Raw genomic sequence first — 17061 nt, forward strand, 5'->3', positions numbered from 1 at the left:
TCCAGATCAGAACACCTGGTAGTCCAGCCTGTCCAGGTGGTCCAAGCTGTAGGAGACAGTGGGCAGGTAGCCGGGGTGCTGGTGGCTTAGTGGTGTAGGGAGGTACCCACTGGGTGAATAGACATCAGGTGACATCATCAGGTGGCTGTTGGTAGGGTACAGGTCAGGTGACACGGTCATGTGTCCATAATAGGTCCTGTGATGCAAAATGAGACGAGTTAGGGTTGACTTATAACGGGAACAGCTGAGTGGAAAACAAAGAGTTAAACACAGGATGGGAAGGTCTGCCTGGTCACGGGCCTGCAGAGTGTTCTGAACCAGCAGCTGCCTCAGCAGAACCTCCTCCAGCTCATTAATATTCATGAAGCTTCAGGAGACTCCAGAGAGCACGCTGCTCATTCAAGCCTCGAACGACCGCTTGCTCAGCAGATACCTCGCCGTGTGCGGCTGATTTTCATGGAGAGCGTGCTTTTGAATGGCCACTAGAACGTTTCAGCTCAGCCGGCAGCTCACGTAATGCGCACACGGTGAGTTTCCACCCCCCGTGAGGCGGGAAACATCAAACCGGTTTGATTTTCACCTCCGTGTCTCCTGAGGCAGAAAATCAGGCGCACGCAGCGAGGTATCGGCCTGGAACGGCCGTTTGCTCTCGTGTGCAGCCGGTGTCGCTACAAGATCGGCTCGGGGTCCTTCGACTGCCGATGACGTCAAAGTACGGCAAACCCACTCGGACAAAATACACTACACATCTATACTGTTGGAAAGAATTTAGCAGTTTCGTTATTAAAATAATGTTTCTTACGACGTAAGTTTGTGTTTATAATGGTATTTGTAAAATGAAACACTATATTTTATTCATAATGTTGAACTCCTCTTTGAGCACATCCCTTGAAGGATCATAGGTGTTAGCAACACCTGTGAAATTGTATTTGCAGGAAAGAAGTGTGTCCCGTTTATTGAAGTATTTTGTGTTTAGAGTTTTTGACGTCTTGTCCATGCGTAGTTCAGGTACGCTCATAGCTGCTAGCCAAAACTCTGGAGTTAAAAGTTTTCTGGCTTTACTAAAATACCTGTCTGTACTTATTTGATTGATGGTAGTTTTACTTTCTATTTGACTCCAAATGTAATCATTTTGCACGTTTCTAATTCATAACTTGTAATAATGTAATCGGAGATATTAGCATTAGCATTCCTATGGGTTTTTCCATGTATATTAGCATTGCGCTAACCACTTGCTGCCAAATTGCAGCCTTTGCGATTAGAAAATCTCCTTTTGTCACATCGCAATTTAATTGCACATGCAGTTAATCGTTCAGCCCTAATAAACATGCAGCTCTATGGTAAAAGTGTATTTTCAAAGAGGTAATGATGGATTTCTTTGTAAAAGTTGTCCATCTTTCCAACAGAAACATTTGCCTGGACCAACGTAACGTGATTACGTAATTCCGTAAGGTTCATGTTCAGCCAATCAACTACTTTGACGTCATCGGCAGTCGATGGACCCCGAGCCGATCTGGAACCTGAGCAGATCTTGTACCGACACCGGCAGACCTCACCTCCTAAAGTCAGTGACGTTGTAGACTAAAACATTTAAAAATAAACTTCTGAACTTTTCACACATTGATGCAAGAAATTATAACCTAATGTCTCACTGGGTCAAAGGATTAAAAACGTAAAGACTGTGCTCTGACTTCACGTGTTGTACGCCATAAGCCACACAGCGGAGACCCCACGGGCCTACACGGCCTTCCATAACGGACGGATAGTAATATTCCCAACAGCAGGAATCTTGGATGCTCTTACCCTGCTCCATAGACTCCTCCCTGGCCCTCCTCCCCCTCCACCAGCCCCATGGCTCTCAGGGCCTCCCACCGTCTCTCTGTTGGGAGGTTGCATTCAACTGCGCAGTGGGACCGCCTCCTCCCATGGCCACGCCCTCTTTTACCGTCAACCTGTACAGTGATTTGCTGTCCATACTCGTCCACGTAGTGCAGCTCCTCCCGGCGTCGGTGATGAGACGGGTCATGAGTCTTCGCCTGACAAACAAGGAGAGGCAACATGTGAAGCAGCAGAGCTGTGGCGGGATTCTAACTCACAACCCCACCTGCGGGCTCTGCTTTACGTCTTCCGATGGCGTCGGTGTCGAGACGTGGCGGGTTGCTTTTATCATCATCGGTAAAGTGGGTGTTCCGCCTCCCTTCTGAGGTCGTCGGCTCTTTGAATGTAACTTTCTGGCGTGCCTGACTACAGCTGTTACATAACGTGGCATATGATTCATTCCATTTTTATGTAAAACGATAAAACTGAGTCACTTTTCTTCAGTTGGACGCCGGGAGAAGAGAAAGTGCAGGCTTGTGTCTCTGGGTGGAGGAGGTCCTATCAGCTCAAGCTGCCCCTGATGAAGAAACCATCTAAGAGGAGTAAACGAGAACTAGCCTGGCAAGCCAGACTAAATAAATGTATTATTTAGTCTGGCCATGCTCCATTGACGGCTCTCGGTTGTGGGGCGGGTTCTACCGTTGTCTTTCAAATGATCTCCGCATTCCACTGGACAATGAATGTGGCATACTCTTGTTTCACTCTGTTGCATCATCCCACCCACCAGGCATATAGAGTGCCCTGATTGGCCCACAAAGCGGATAAAGTTCTGTGATTTGTTCACTAAGCAGATAGAGCACTATGATTGGCCCACCATTATGGACCAATCACAGCTCTTTATGTGTTTGAAACCCCTCTAGAGAGCTGTGATTGGCTAGCCAGAGTCCTGGTAGGAGCTGCTGAGGTTCCAATGGAGCATGCCTAGACCAAACTTTGCAAAGCAAGAATTTGGTCTAGTTCACTAGGCTAAACGAGAACCGAAGATAACAGTAACGTTAATGCTTCCCACTGCGTCTCATCCGCATCACCATGGTGACCACCAGTGTCTCATATAGGAGACACGGTGACATAATGGAACCCGGTGGGAGCTGGACTGTGGATCTGCCTTACGCCCGGGATCACACGTGTTGTACTTCATTTTAAAGTATTGATGTGATGAGGCAGGAGCTGCTGGAGGTTCCCCGCTCCACACTGAGATCAGAGAGGGACAGGGCCTTCTCAGTAACAGCCCTACGCTGTGGAACGAGCTCCTCCTGACAGTGGAGCAAGCGCCTTCTCTTCAGGATTTTCAATCGCACCTTAAAAACTCACTTTGCACTCGTAACGCACACACCGGTATCAGGAAGTACCTTTAAAATTCGTTTTCGTTCCGGTCCGGTAGAAGATGGGCGTGACTTTGGTTACCGATGACCTGAAATGACCTGATGTCCGTGATGCAAACACAACAAACCAGCAGCTAATCAGTGTCGGTGGCACCTTCAAATGCTAACGAAAGCGGTTTGGGCCGGTTCCACCCACTCCTCTGGGAATTCTGGAGGTAAATCTGAGATCACCTGGAGCGACCTGGTACCCATCCCAACCATGGAAGCTGACAGCTGATTTATTTAGCCCAACAAGTCCCACAGAAAGTATTTACTGATCTATAATGGTAACGATGATCCGAGTCGAGATGGTTTGAAATGAAAGGGTGGCTCATCTCTGGCAGACTTGTGAGGATTAAAGAGGACGTGCAGTCTGAAATGTGAGCGTGTCACCATTCTGTCAGCTGAGGAGACAAAGGGACAGCTCTCTGCCTGCAGTGCAAGCCACTCATCACGTCTGCTGAGTCCACAGCAAAACCAACGGTGGCTGCTTGTGTCGGAGCGTCACATGGGAGCGTAAGACTCGGCTGGATGTAGGTCACAATCCAGCGCTCCATCACCCCGGGTCCTGGACTGGAGTCCTTTCACTCAGTGGACCCCCCCTCTGGGCCCACCACTCACAAACACACAGTCTGAAACACCAAACAAGGCAAACACACACACACACACACACTTGGAGTGATGTGCTGCAGCCTGGAGATGTGTGTCGCGCTCTACTGCACTCTGACAGTAACACGCACTGATCTCACCGCCTCTCCGTGTTGTGTATGATGCTCTGACTCGCTTTTCACTGAGTCTCCAAACTCACCAAATGTGACACTCTTCCTTCTCAGCACAAAATCCCATCAGCATGCAGGAAAAGTGTCAGGAGCTCAAAGTTTGCCAGAAGACCGAATGTGATGCTCTGCACGTCCCAAAAAACAGAATATAACACGGTCTCGGCTCGGCTCCGACTGCCAGTGTTAAAATTATTCACTGCAAACTCACAAACAACACGTATTACACAACCGGAGGAATGATTCAAACGGTGACGAGCACGTCCAGGGATCCACCGGGGCAGCACGCACATTCATACCAGCAGGTTTACATGAAAATCTTCTGAGAACCAATGAGAGAAAAATCACTGCTAACATCAGGGTTCAACAGACCTTTCCTACACCTGTCATTGGTGGGCGTGGCCATCTGAGGTCATCAAATACAAATGCAACAAAGACCCATTTTATAGAGATGGACCTTTGTCTTAAAGCTGTTATAGCGAATGGTAAATGGCCTGTATTTGATATCGCACCTTCTAGAGACCTGGAAACCCCCCAAGGCGCTTTACAACACAATCAGCCATTCACCCATTCACACACACATTCACACACTGGTGGGGATGAGCTACGATGTAGCCACAGCTGCCGTGGGGCGCGCTGACGGAGGCAAGGCTGCCGAGCACTGGCGCCACCGGTCCCTCCGACCACCACCAACAAGCAACGTTAGCAAGGTTCAGTGTCTTGCCCAAGGACTCTGTAAAAGCAGGGCTCGAACCTGCAACCTTCTGATTACGAGGTGAGCACTTAACTCCTGTGCCACCGTCACCCACATCTGCAAACAAGCTCTGGTGACAGAACATTCACCACTCCCCTCAGGTATCTTCCCTGAGACGCTTCAGCCGGAATCAGAAACCCACATTGGCGAGGAAACGAGATAGCTCTAAACACCAGTCGCAGTTTTCTAGGTCCAAACGTCTTTAGTTGTCCGTGACTTCAAATGGTGTTTTTCTTTTTGGGACTCTGGTGGTTTGTCCTAAATTTAAAGTGGTAGCAGCCGGCTGTTTCTCCTTCTCTGAACCTCTCATACCACTGGTGTTCTGTTGCTAAAGACGTGAGCGCGTAAAGGTTGGTTTATGCTTGACGCGTCCGCGAGGTCATTTTAACAACCACGCCCCTCCACCGCGCCTCCGCACGGCCCAAACTTTCCGCACCGCGCACCTAGGAAATTTTCTAACCACGCGGACGGTCGGACGTGGAAAAACATGGTGGACTGGCCAGAACTAGTATGGCAGAGGTTCGTAAATACAGACATTTGTATGATTTAGCTCTCAAAGATCACCTTGATCAACGTGTTGTTTATAATTATTGGAGAGAAATAGCTCGCACTGTCGGAAAAGACGAGGACGCTGTTAAAAAATGCTGGAATGCCATGTTGTAAACAGTCATTTTTACTTCTACTATGGTGTAGTGTCGGATGCATGCCGTAGAGCTCCATGCTGCCCCCTACAGTTCGGGAGAATATTGGCTCACCGCAGAGACAAGCCGCATGAACCATAAACGCTGCAAGTTGTGAAGCGCGTTCCATCCGCGAGCCGCATCACCAAGCGGAAAGTAAGTGCGCCAAGCATAAACCAAGCTTAAGGAGGACCCAGGGAAGTGCGGCGGTTCAGTGAGGATGACAACCGAATGGTCCAGTGGTTGCTGTTGGTCCGAGTTGTGGTTGTGGTGGAGGTTTTTAGGATATATGCAAGAGAACCACTTTATTCCTTTTTTTGGTTTTGTTTTGCCTCCTTATCTCCACGATATATTTAAAGCTTAACGATGTTAGCATGTTGCTAAGAGACATAAAAAAAGTTTTAGGCTAATTAGTTTTCCAAATTTGCCGTTGCAGCTTTAAGAAAATAAAACCACCTGTAGAGGAGCGTCGAAGTTTAAATTCTGGACCATCAACGTTTCTTTGACTCAAAAGCAGCCAATCAGACTGCAGTGATGTCATACCTTGATGACTCCAACAGAAGGAAGTTTGGGTTAGTGACAGTAATTAGCCTTGATGTTAGCCCTAATGCTAGCTTAGAGGGTAGGTCTATTATTAGTTCATTAACATAGCTCACATGATAGCTTTGATGCTAGATCTGATGTTAGCTCCGACCTTAGCTATGATATTTGCTTTGAAGTTAGTGATGTTGTTAAGTTAGCTCTGAGATTAGCTCCATTTTAGCTCATAATGCTAGCTCCAGTGTTATCCCCCCAGCATGTTTGGATCTACATCATTTGCCCCATTTTTCATTCCTACACAGTGTTGTTGTGGGCTGTCCCTGTACGTGACCGGCTGCATGGTGGGTCCAGCAGAATAAGGCCCCGCCCCTGAGTCGGAGCCGAGTTAGCGGTTTGTTGCTAACGACACACCACGAGTGATGAAATGACATTGCTATAATATCATTTCCTCCACAGGTTGTTTCAGACGTGGACTCAGGATGAACGAGTGACTCCAGCAGCCCTTCACTTTAAAGGTCTCAGCTATAGCTTTTCAGCCTGACCCCGCCCCCCAACAAGGAAACGCCTCGGAGCAACCCGTGATACGCTCAGGCAGAGGTCACCGGTTCAACAGAGGAGGGGGTTCTGTTGGACAAACCCTTAAAGGCCGTGTGGTTTCATCATGCTGAGCCATTAAACGACCCGAACGCCTCGCTCATTTTGACAAGGATCAGGAGAAAGCGCTGCTCTTCTGCGTGACGTGTTGAAAAATCAGACAGGAGAAGAAAAAAAGGTCAGGAACACGAAACTGAAGTAAAAAGCACCAACATCCAGCTGAGTTAACGGTTTCCCTCTGATGGATTCACTAATGTTCAGGAGGAAAAGAGCTTGTGAGCTGTGCTGTGAAGTGGAGAGTGACTCACGCTTTCTTTTGAAACGCGTACACAAAGAGTGTCGGCTACAGAGACATAAATGGGTGAAGGTTTAATTCTGATGCACGGATTTAAGCCTTCAGCCTGGACACTATGGAGCACATCGACACCCGAACGCAGCAAAAATAATTCCTAAAGAATCGGTTTCTGCGGAGCGAAGCGGGCGCGCTGAGCCGCCAGCGCTGCACGCACCACCACCCACTTGTGTCAAAGTGTCGGTCTCCATCCTGCCACAGCAAATGCTCAGATCACTGTTCCCAGATCAGATCCAGATCCACAGTCTGCACGGCAGACCGGATCCAAGAGCTTCTGGAACTGATCGAGGTTTTAGAGCCCTCCTCTACTCCAGACCCACAGAATCCTCTGGTCCTGGTCTGGTTTATCACTAATGTCTTCACTTGTTCTGGTTTCAGCAGCTTCCTATCTCTGATTAGTCCTGCAGGTCTCTCACAGTCAGCTGAGAAGGCGTTAGTTCACGTCCACAAGAGCATCAACACCTCTAGGATTCTGAGGCGAACACTGGGCCTGGGTGGGCTCTGCAGGACTAGAGCGCTCATTAGTGTGGAGTGTTTTTCTGCTGGATGCACTCGGCAGGGAGACGGGACGCTCAGAGACAACACGGTCAGTTTAACTCTGAGAAATGAGACATGATGAGAGGAGCAGGAGGACGAAAACACACTTTCCAGGAAAAACTCCACCTGACCTCCAGAACTCTGCAGTTCCCTCTGTTATCATCCCCGAGTTTAAACAATCAGAACCAGCCCAGTCTGCAGACTCGGCGTGTTCTCCTTCAGGTGATCATTTACCTGGATGGTCTGCTGAGCAACTCCATATGAAAACATGAATTTGCTTTTTGTTGTCGGGATTTGATTCTCTGGTTTACACTAATAAAAGCAGAAGGGTCGACTTGTGAGACGTTTAAAAACCTGCTGTTAAAAGTCAGACAGGAATAAAAACACCTGAGGTGTTTGAACAGCTGATGCTAAACTGACATTTGTCCCGTGAGCTTTGCTGTTTTAACCTCGGACGTCAAACGCCAGTGATGCTGAAACCGTTTTATTCTGTTTTAGCTGGAAACCGAGATTTTCTGTTTTTTAGAGTCGTGAATCTGAGCTGGTTATGATTTGTGTCTGATTCAGCAGAAACCAAACTTCTGAGTCGGTTTACCAAACAGATCAGCTGTTTACAGCTGCTGACACAAAACTGGCCCAATCATTAACAAGCTTCAAGTTAAACGCGCTAAGGAGGTTCGAACCACACACTCAGGCTTCAAAAAACCAAAAGGTCCCAACTAGGGCTGCAACAAACGATTATTTGGATAATCGATTAATCGGATGGGGTCTCGACATGATTAATCGATTAATCGGATCACATGGGGACATTTTTAAAAACTGCTAGGGAAACGTTATTTCTCTCCTTCCTTCAATTTATTTAACACAACTTTATTAGAAAACAGTTCAATAGCAGAAAAACAACATGCCATCACCTAAATTGTCTTATAAGGTGTATAGACAGAGACCCTAAGCTACATCTATCTGTGACCTAAAATGCTTGGTCCAAGTTAAACAGCTTAAGGGCAATTCTCATCTGTTTTGTTTGATCTCATCTGTTGACATTTATTTTAAATGTAATTAAACATAGGCTGTGAATTAATCAAAATTGATCACTATTTCCAAAAATGACTGAAAAAATACCAAATAAAACAAAAGTAAATGAATGCCATCCTCCTTGCGATGATGCCCTGGGCAACTGCCATAAAGTCACATCAAGAAATGCTGCTGATCATTCCAATGATCCCAAATAGACTCACATTAGGCCACATGAAAGCAACTGAACCCAAAAATATATTAACCAGTATATAACTGCACTCTCACACAACACGCCTGCAGCAACAGTTAGGACTCCTCCCTCCCTTTTAAAAGCGTTTTTGCTTCTGAGGACATTGTGGTTGTAAAACCACATGCTAGTAGTCTGGCCCCGGTGTGATCAACCAGTTTCTGCGGGAATGTGACGGCGGAACCAGGGCCAGATTAACACTTTGTTGTACCCTGGGCAACAATATTCAAGGGCTCCATCATCACGACCCAAGGATCACCATAATGTGGTCACATACAGAATATTTTACTGTAATATGCAGTAAATATACTCAATACTTGAATGCCTGACAACACGTAACCCGCCCAGAGTAACCTTTGACCCACCTCGTGTGGACTGACCAATGAGGAGAGGGTCTTAACTTGAGGCCCTCTCTTCATTGGTCAGTCTGCATGAGACTGACTCTCAACTGACGTTCAGTCGTAGGCAGCGAAGCGTCTCTGTGCAGTGCAAAAGCCCGGGTGGACAGTTTGTTTAATGTAGGGTGATCATATTTAATATAGGGTGACCATATTTCCATTTCCAAACAAGAGGACAGGGGATCTGTGCCTATGACGTCACACTATGGCAACGCCACACAAACCATGTTGGGACCCATTTTTTGTAAGAACTAAATTAATATCAGATTCTGCCAATTAAAGGGCTCTAAAACAATTCATATGTAAATATTTTGCATATTTAATGCAAAATCTAATTTTTCTGCTTTAGTGCTGCAACAAGGTTTTATTAATAATAAATTATTATACCTTTTGTTTTACTACAGCATCGGTAAGCTTCCTGTGCACAGATGATTAAGGATGCTTGTTTCAGCTGTGAGATTAGACGATAGGATCAATGATAAAATAAGTTGTCACACACTCCATGGAAACTTTCAGAGAATCCACAAATAGTGGCTTTCAAATAGTTTTGTTACTTTTTGCAAGTTTAGAAAAGAAGCAGATGAGACAGCATGTCTGATAATTTAGTTTTTCATCTGATAATATTAGAACATGTCAGTAATGTCTGAGGAGCTTTTATAAACACCATATAACTAACACTACTGGAGAGGGTATGGATTACACAGAGGCTTCTGGGGAGCCCAGTTATTGGGGGGGCATTTTGCCTTGGCCCCCAAAATGTCTTGAAACGGCCCTGGGTGTGTGACTGAGTGTTGAAGGTGACCTGAATTGTATCAGATGTATAAATATGACATGTGTATAACTTATTGTTTTTTACTGGTAAAAACGTGTAGTGGAGATAAATCTACCTACATTTTACTTTTCAACACTTTGTTTTGTTTTCTTTTTATTGAACTATTTTCCTGTCCTGTCTGTCTCTCTTCTTCCTGCATCTCCTCTTAATTCTCCAGAAAATCTGTTGCCTGGATTCTTACCTTTTCACCTCATCAGTTACTTTTGAGCAGATCAAAGGGATCTCCTGACCGAAAAGCGCAGAGCGTGTTTTCGATGCTGCGTGAGGTGACATCACCACAGCACAGGTGATGAGCTCCGCAGTAGCGAGCTTCAGGCACAAATAAGACAGAAAATAGAGAACATGAGCGGACATGAACGATCGTGTGCTAATTATAGTTTTTTGGTTGCGCCACTTTGAGAATGGACCGTGCGCTGGAAGCAGCTGCCTGGATCGCAGTGCAACAATGCGGAACCGGTTCGCAGCAGCGAAAGTCTGCCGGCTCTCCCTCGCGCTGATCTGCGGCTCTCCCTCGCGCTGATCTGACTTGCTCTGGTCTGCGCTCAACGGCGGGCGGGAAGGGGGGGGCGCTTTTGGAAGAGTTGTGCGACACAACGAATCGATGACGCAATTCGTTGCCAACGCTTTTAGTAATCGATTTTCATCGAATTTATCGATTCGTTGTTGCAGCCCTAGTCCCAACTCAAAACAAAAAGTTCATTTTTAAATAGTCTTCATGGTTATTAGGGATGTGTATTTTTGAAATTCTGGCGATACGATACATATCACGATACAGGGGAGATGATACGATGCATCACGATATATTGCGATACATTCAGTCAGGCATTACAAGCAATTTTTTTTACTGAACTTATTGTAAGAATGTTCAATAAACAGTCCAAACTGATACGTAACATGTTTAACATGAGGTATCTGAACCATGATGGAGGGATTTACATTTCAGTGGCGGAAACAAAACCCGTTGCACACTGCTGCCAACTAGCGGGTGGCGATTGAATTGCACAAAACGAAAAGAAAATACACAAATGTTTGCATGTAAATTCTTTCAGGAATTAGGTACACAGCTTTTGAATGTCGATGTAATAACAGCAGGAAAAAAATCACGATATATTGCCATATCGATATTTCCGATACACGACTTTTGAATATCGAAATAATATTGCTGGGGAAAATATCACAATATATTGCCATATCGATATTTTCTTACATCCCTAATGTTTATGTTCTTCATCTCTGGAAATGTTGGCAGTAAGAACCCAGCAGTGCAGCCGGAAGTCAACTCAGGGATCAAGCAAACCGAGCTGGTCCGGTCAGCTGGTCACAGGACGACCAATCAGCTTCCACCTGTATTTATCAGGCCTCAACACCTCCTGCTCGTCTGGCGTGTGGAGTTCACCAAAGCTCGGTGGAGGCAGCATCATGGTGCAGAGCCCTTTCTTAGCTCGGATCAGAACCACACCTGTGCACCATTTCCAGGAACTAAAAGTTGCCCACATCACAGATGAGCTTCAGACGGCAGGTTTTGGACTGTTATGTCCTGATATCTGGACATCTCTCCTCTGATTGGCTAACAGTAACACGACCACCACCGACTGATGTTTTATCTCCACAAATAACACAAGCCTGGAGAAGTTCTGCTGTGTGGTGGAGTTGCTAATGCTAACGGTTAGCTTATACTAGTCAAGACCACAGACATACATATATACACGTCCCGTGGACTGGCGCTGCCTATAGGAGGTGCTGTAGTGGCCGGCCGCCATGTTAGATTGGTCTCCATAGGGAGCCCCGGGGTGTTTCTCAATGGAACCTTGCCTTGATGCCTTAGCCCCGCCCCGGTTGCCTTGGAGATACGTCATCGGGAGCCACCAAGACGTGTTCCAATGTTCATGTTCTACCGAGGCGTGTGTTCTCTGTTTGTTAGCCGTTTAGCTAGCTGAGCAAGGAAACACGGGAGGTGTCTTGTAGCCTAGCCTTGGTCAAACATTACCCAGAATACACCGCGGTATTTTCAAAAGGACGGCGGATCAGAAGCCGGCAGCTACTTCTGGGGAAAATTTCAAGTTTAAAAGTAAGTCAACTAATTTAAAATGTTGTTTTAGATCCAAAGAAGTTATCTATGGTTGGTTAGTTGCTTAGTAGTTGCAGCTTCGGTGGCTAGCGGGTAGAAACTCACTTATATATTTGATTTAATAAACATATACACAATTTAAAAAGTAAAAGGCTCATTATATATTTATATTGAAACTAATACGTATAAAATGTCACGTGACACGGGAGATAACGTTCTGTGACGTGACCGCTATGGAAGCCACGGTTACGTGATGCAAGTCTGTTCCATTTAACCGTTTTCTTTGACCAAGGAAGGACAGTGTCCTCGTAAGCAAGGCGCCTGGCCTCGCAAGACATCGCCTCGCAAGGCCAGGCGCCTTGACCTTGAGAAACACCCCAAGTCTCCTCCCTCTCTGGTCTGCTCATGGGTCCCCGGAAGAACAAAAGAAGAAATTGAAGTCACAGAAGCTAAAAGAGCTATTCCCTAATCCGCTTTGCCTTACGCCCTGGATCCGACACATGTTGTACTTCAATTTAAATGAAAAGTAGCGATGGGTGTTTCGACCACGCCAGTCACGTACTTTGAGATTCATCAGCTTGTAAAAGTTTGTAATTAAATGACTACAAATCGGACATGACTTATATGACGTCACTACATAATCTCCTCCCCCCTAGCGTAGCGGCTACGTACCACATGGACAGATTTATGGTGGTTCTTTCCTCCTGAAGGAAGGATTTAAAGTTTGCAGAACTTATATAGCATTTTTTCCTCCTGTTTTTCTCCGTGTCTGGTTCGATGACGTCACTTTCGTGAAGCGCATTTGTAGTCTTGGACTTAGTTTCACACAAAACCTAAAATAGCGTTTCTTCCTGTTCGAAAATAAAATCTTTCTTGGTATCAAAATGTGTCTTTAAAATTCACGGACGTCAGATGTGAAATCCATGGCACATAACAATCGGGGTTAGAAAAAGGCATTTTTAGACCCGTTGACTTGCATTCAATTTTTCATTTTTCCAGAGACCCGTGGTCCGGAAGTACATGGGCGTGACTTATGGGCCATTCCCATCTGTACCTGGTCGGCCCGGCCCGGATAGCATACCTTGCTTACATATCTTGGTGGCCTGCCTTTTTTCAGGGTGCAACGAGACTGTTTTCAGCCCTCTTTCTGAGGTGGTCTGCTTCAGGCTGACCAGGGCCAACACAACCACACCTTCCATTAGAGCAAGCCTCTGATTGGTGGGTAGAATCAGCCCACATGGGCTTAAGGCATGCTCAATTCATCATCATTCATTATCATGCTGATTACCTAGAAGCTGAAAATGTCTCTGACTGCATCCCTTGCATACCTAAGCAAGGATGTGTGGAATCAACCGGGCCAGGCCGGGGCTGACCGGAGCTATCCGGGCAGGGCCGACCAGGTACAGATGGGAATGAGGCATTAGGGTGCGATCGATTTTCCTTGGAAGTCGAAACTCGGAACTAGGAATGACGTCACACCCGAGTTAACAGCGTTCTGGTTGCCGGAGACGGAGAAGTCCGGATTCCAATAAGGCGACGCCGTCGAAAACGAACACAGACGAAAGCTCATCTTCAAAAAATATTTGAAGAAAGACAAAGACGATCTAAAGCAACACTTTTAAATTGTTCAGCTTGGAGTTGCAGAGGCTACAACACTGATTTAGACGCACTCTTATGAGAGTGTCTTGTAAAATAAACACATTTCAATCAAAACTACTGTTGTTGATACGGAGAGCTGCCATTTTGGATCTCGAAGTCGGGGTTGTGAAAATTTTCCGAGTTTCCGACTGGGAGATCCGACGTGGGGGGGCGTTTCATTTGATTTTTCCTACTCTGAGGTGGGGATTTCCGAGTTCCTAGGACAAATCGAACGCACCATTAGGCTCCCCATTCACACCCAGTGCATTAATTTCTACTGAGAAAGGTGCTTGCCCAACTAAAATACACATTTTATCAAGCTTTTCCAGCATAATTAAAATATTAATATAATTAAACAAACTAAATAAAAAATTAAAATATGAAATCCTATCAGGTAGGCTAAAAAATAAACGTTTTCAACTGTACACCGGTTTAGGGCTGCAACTAACGATTATTTTCATAATCGATTAATCTGTCGATTATTTTTTCGATTAATCGATTAATCGGTTTGTTACTGTTTAGCTATTTAACCTATACAAGTGATGGATGCATTTCAGTTAAGAAAAAAAAACATAAGAGAATTGTGCAGTTGACTGCAATCTATTTTATTGCACATGAACACAGTCAGCAGTAGAAAATGAGCTAAACAGTGCAAAATATCAGTCCAGAATAATTTTTTAGCATTAGCTGGAAGCCTGCTCCTTCCACCATGGATAGTGGCCTCATGTCTTTTACCAGCATGTTTAGAATAGAGTTTGTAAGTGGTATGAATTGCTGGGGGGTGAGTGTCTTGTTCCCCATGTAGTTGTCCATCGTTGCTTGTTTTTTTCTGCATAAGAAACACAAATAGACTGAAATAAGTACACATATAAAATAAAGCAGCACACACACTACAACACTAAATCAATGTTAAATTATTTGAATTAATTAACAATATACAGTGATCATTTATTTTGAGGGTTACGTTCTACAAAATAGCCCGCAACAGGAGATATTCAGAAAAGTCTAATTTTTTTACTATTAAAAAGCTCAGAGTAAGAAGCTCATGAGGTTTTTACTTTGAGTCGGGAGTGTTTAAATTAGCTAGAGAAATGTGAAAAATGTTTATTTTGTGTAATACTGTTTAAGAAACATGATAAAAATGTGTTGTGAGGCGTTTTACAGCGTTAGACAGTAAAACAGCCTTTTAATAGTAAAAAAAATGACTTTTTCTGAATTTCTCCTGTATTTAAAAATTGAAAGCGTACAACTATGCCGCGTTATATTCACCTGGACACAGCTCGTCTGTATATTTTTCACCGCAGAGTTGTCCTTTTTTGAATGAGGAACATAGTTATGGGTTTGTGCCGTTTTTCTCTTAACGAGAACATTCTTATAAACAGACGTGCTGAATTTGGCAAGCGCATGATTCACAACACGGAGGAGATTCACGATTGCATCTAGTCAATCAGAAGTAGAACACCGTAGACTGACGCGACAAAAAAACATGTTTAACATCCACTATAACGAACTCAGCTAAAACACTAAGTCCAGCTTGTTTATTTTCTGTTACTTACCGGGCTGGCTCTTCCAAATGACGGCTCACTTGACCGCGGTGCTCTTCCTCAGCCCCCACGTTTTCGTCTCAAATGTTCACTTAGGGACGTCGTGCTTCCGTGCCATGCTAGATGGTTTTTGCATATTTTGCCTTTTCAAGGCATCTAGACTGAAGTGCTCCCATACTCGTGAGGTTTTTGTCCGGGGTTTCTCTAAAGTTTTGTCGCTTCTATTTTCTTCCGTATTTCCTCTTGTTCCGCCATCTCTCACAGCAAGATGAGCGTCAGTAACGTGATACGTCATGAAAACCGAGGGCACTCATTGGCTCATTTCTTCTTCTACGGCTCCACTGGTAGATCAGTGGCTCATTACTGCCACACACTGGCGGCAAATTTAACAGCTTGTAACCGATGTCAGATTGTGGTAAAAATAGACTTTATGCGGTAAAATATGGTTATTAAACAACTAATCGATGACTAAAAAAGTTGTTAACTATTTTAATAATCGATTATAATCGATTAAATCGATTAGTTGTTTCAGCTCTACACCGGTTGTTGTAACCGTAGGCTGCACAAAACCTGCACGACCGCAGTAGTTCACTGTGTACATTTAACACCCATCTGAGTGAGACGGGTGTTGTGTTAGAAAGCGTTCCTCCTCCTGAGCGAGTCTCTGATTCAGCGTAACTCTCCTAATCACATCACAGCCCTCTGAATCTGAATCAATCAGCAGAGGCCTACACCTGTCATATAAATATACATATATATATATATATATATATATATATATATATATATATATATATATATATATATATATATATATATATATATATAAATGCCCACAACATGTTCCCTTTTTAGGATCTGAAGTATTTTTCAGTTTTGGTTTAACATCAAAAGTTTTTACAAATTTTTTTTTTACATCGTTTAGCCCTTTTTAGTTAGGTGGGATTAAAACAAAGGGAAATAAAAGCTATTTTATATATTTTTTAATGAAATCTCTTCAGAATAAAGTAATCAGATTACTCCATGGATCCTGCACCCAGCTGTTCTTCTGCCTCCTCATCCTCTCCAGATGTAAACAAAACCTCAGATGCAGCTCAGCTGTGATCTGTTCCTGCAGACGTCTAAAGGAGAACATCTACCTCGGCTCACCCATTCATCAGCCCAAACACACCTGCTGGAGCTCACTCACCTTAGTCCGAGTGAGACGACAACCCATCCTGGCTTCTCCTTGAGCAGGTGGAGTCGGGGGGGGGAGATGGAGGAGAGAGGAGGGGGAGATGAAGTGGGGAGTGAGGGGAACAGAGAAGAGATAAGGGAGAAACTGCAGCAGGAAGGAAAGAAACAAGAGTTTGCTGGAAGCCGTCCGCCCACCACCTCACATCTCCAAACTCTGCTGACCCACAATCCTCTGCAGATCAGTCCTCCTCCTGCGCCACCTGGAGGACTCCAGCTCCCATAATGCCGTGGGCCAAACAGCAGCTGCAGCAGTCAGTGGGCTTCAGGCCCATCGTGGTAAACACCTCCATCATGAAGGAGCAGCGGGCCGTCTTTATCCAGCTGCTTCTTCGTCTTTATGTTCCTGAGTCTCTGCATTTCTGCCCCTGTTATCCAATCACAGAGCCCGGATGCAGGAAGGGGGGAGGCGGACACTCTGATTGGCTGAGAGCAGAGTCAGTTGTGTCCATTCAGGGTTTCTCTCTCCTTTATTTCTCTGTCATCACCCTGTTTTTGCTGCTTTGTGCTTTTTGCTTCCATCCCTCATTTCCACCTCATCTCTGAGATTGCAGTCAGAGTGGTTCGGACCCAGAAGTGCGGTTCTGACCCGAAGCAGCAGCATGCACGCTG

General features: G+C 45.1%; 1 protein-coding gene and 1 long non-coding RNA gene across 2 annotated transcripts in view; both read right to left on the minus strand.

The window, feature by feature from the left end:
* The window catches only part of LOC107391494 (E3 ubiquitin-protein ligase PDZRN3), a 20907-nt gene extending 4321 nt beyond the window's left edge, over positions 1-16586 (minus strand). The window contains exons 1-3 of the mRNA XM_015968818.3: positions 16406-16586; positions 1804-2036; positions 16-196 (exon numbers count right to left, since the gene is read on the minus strand). Coding sequence (XP_015824304.3) covers positions 16-196; positions 1804-2036; positions 16406-16432 — 441 coding nt within the window. The 5' untranslated portion in view covers positions 16433-16586. The remainder of the gene's footprint in view (positions 1-15; positions 197-1803; positions 2037-16405) is intronic.
* LOC139063330 (uncharacterized) lies at positions 14257-15460 on the minus strand. The gene is made up of 2 exons (XR_011516695.1): positions 15229-15460; positions 14257-14501 (listed from the first exon to the last, which is right to left on the minus strand). It is a non-coding gene; the product is annotated as an uncharacterized lncRNA (long non-coding RNA).
* Positions 16587-17061: the final 475 nt, after the last annotated feature.

Source organism: Nothobranchius furzeri, chromosome 15 (genome assembly GCF_043380555.1).
Source record: "Nothobranchius furzeri strain GRZ-AD chromosome 15, NfurGRZ-RIMD1, whole genome shotgun sequence".
Lineage (NCBI taxonomy): Eukaryota > Metazoa > Chordata > Actinopteri > Cyprinodontiformes > Nothobranchiidae > Nothobranchius > Nothobranchius furzeri.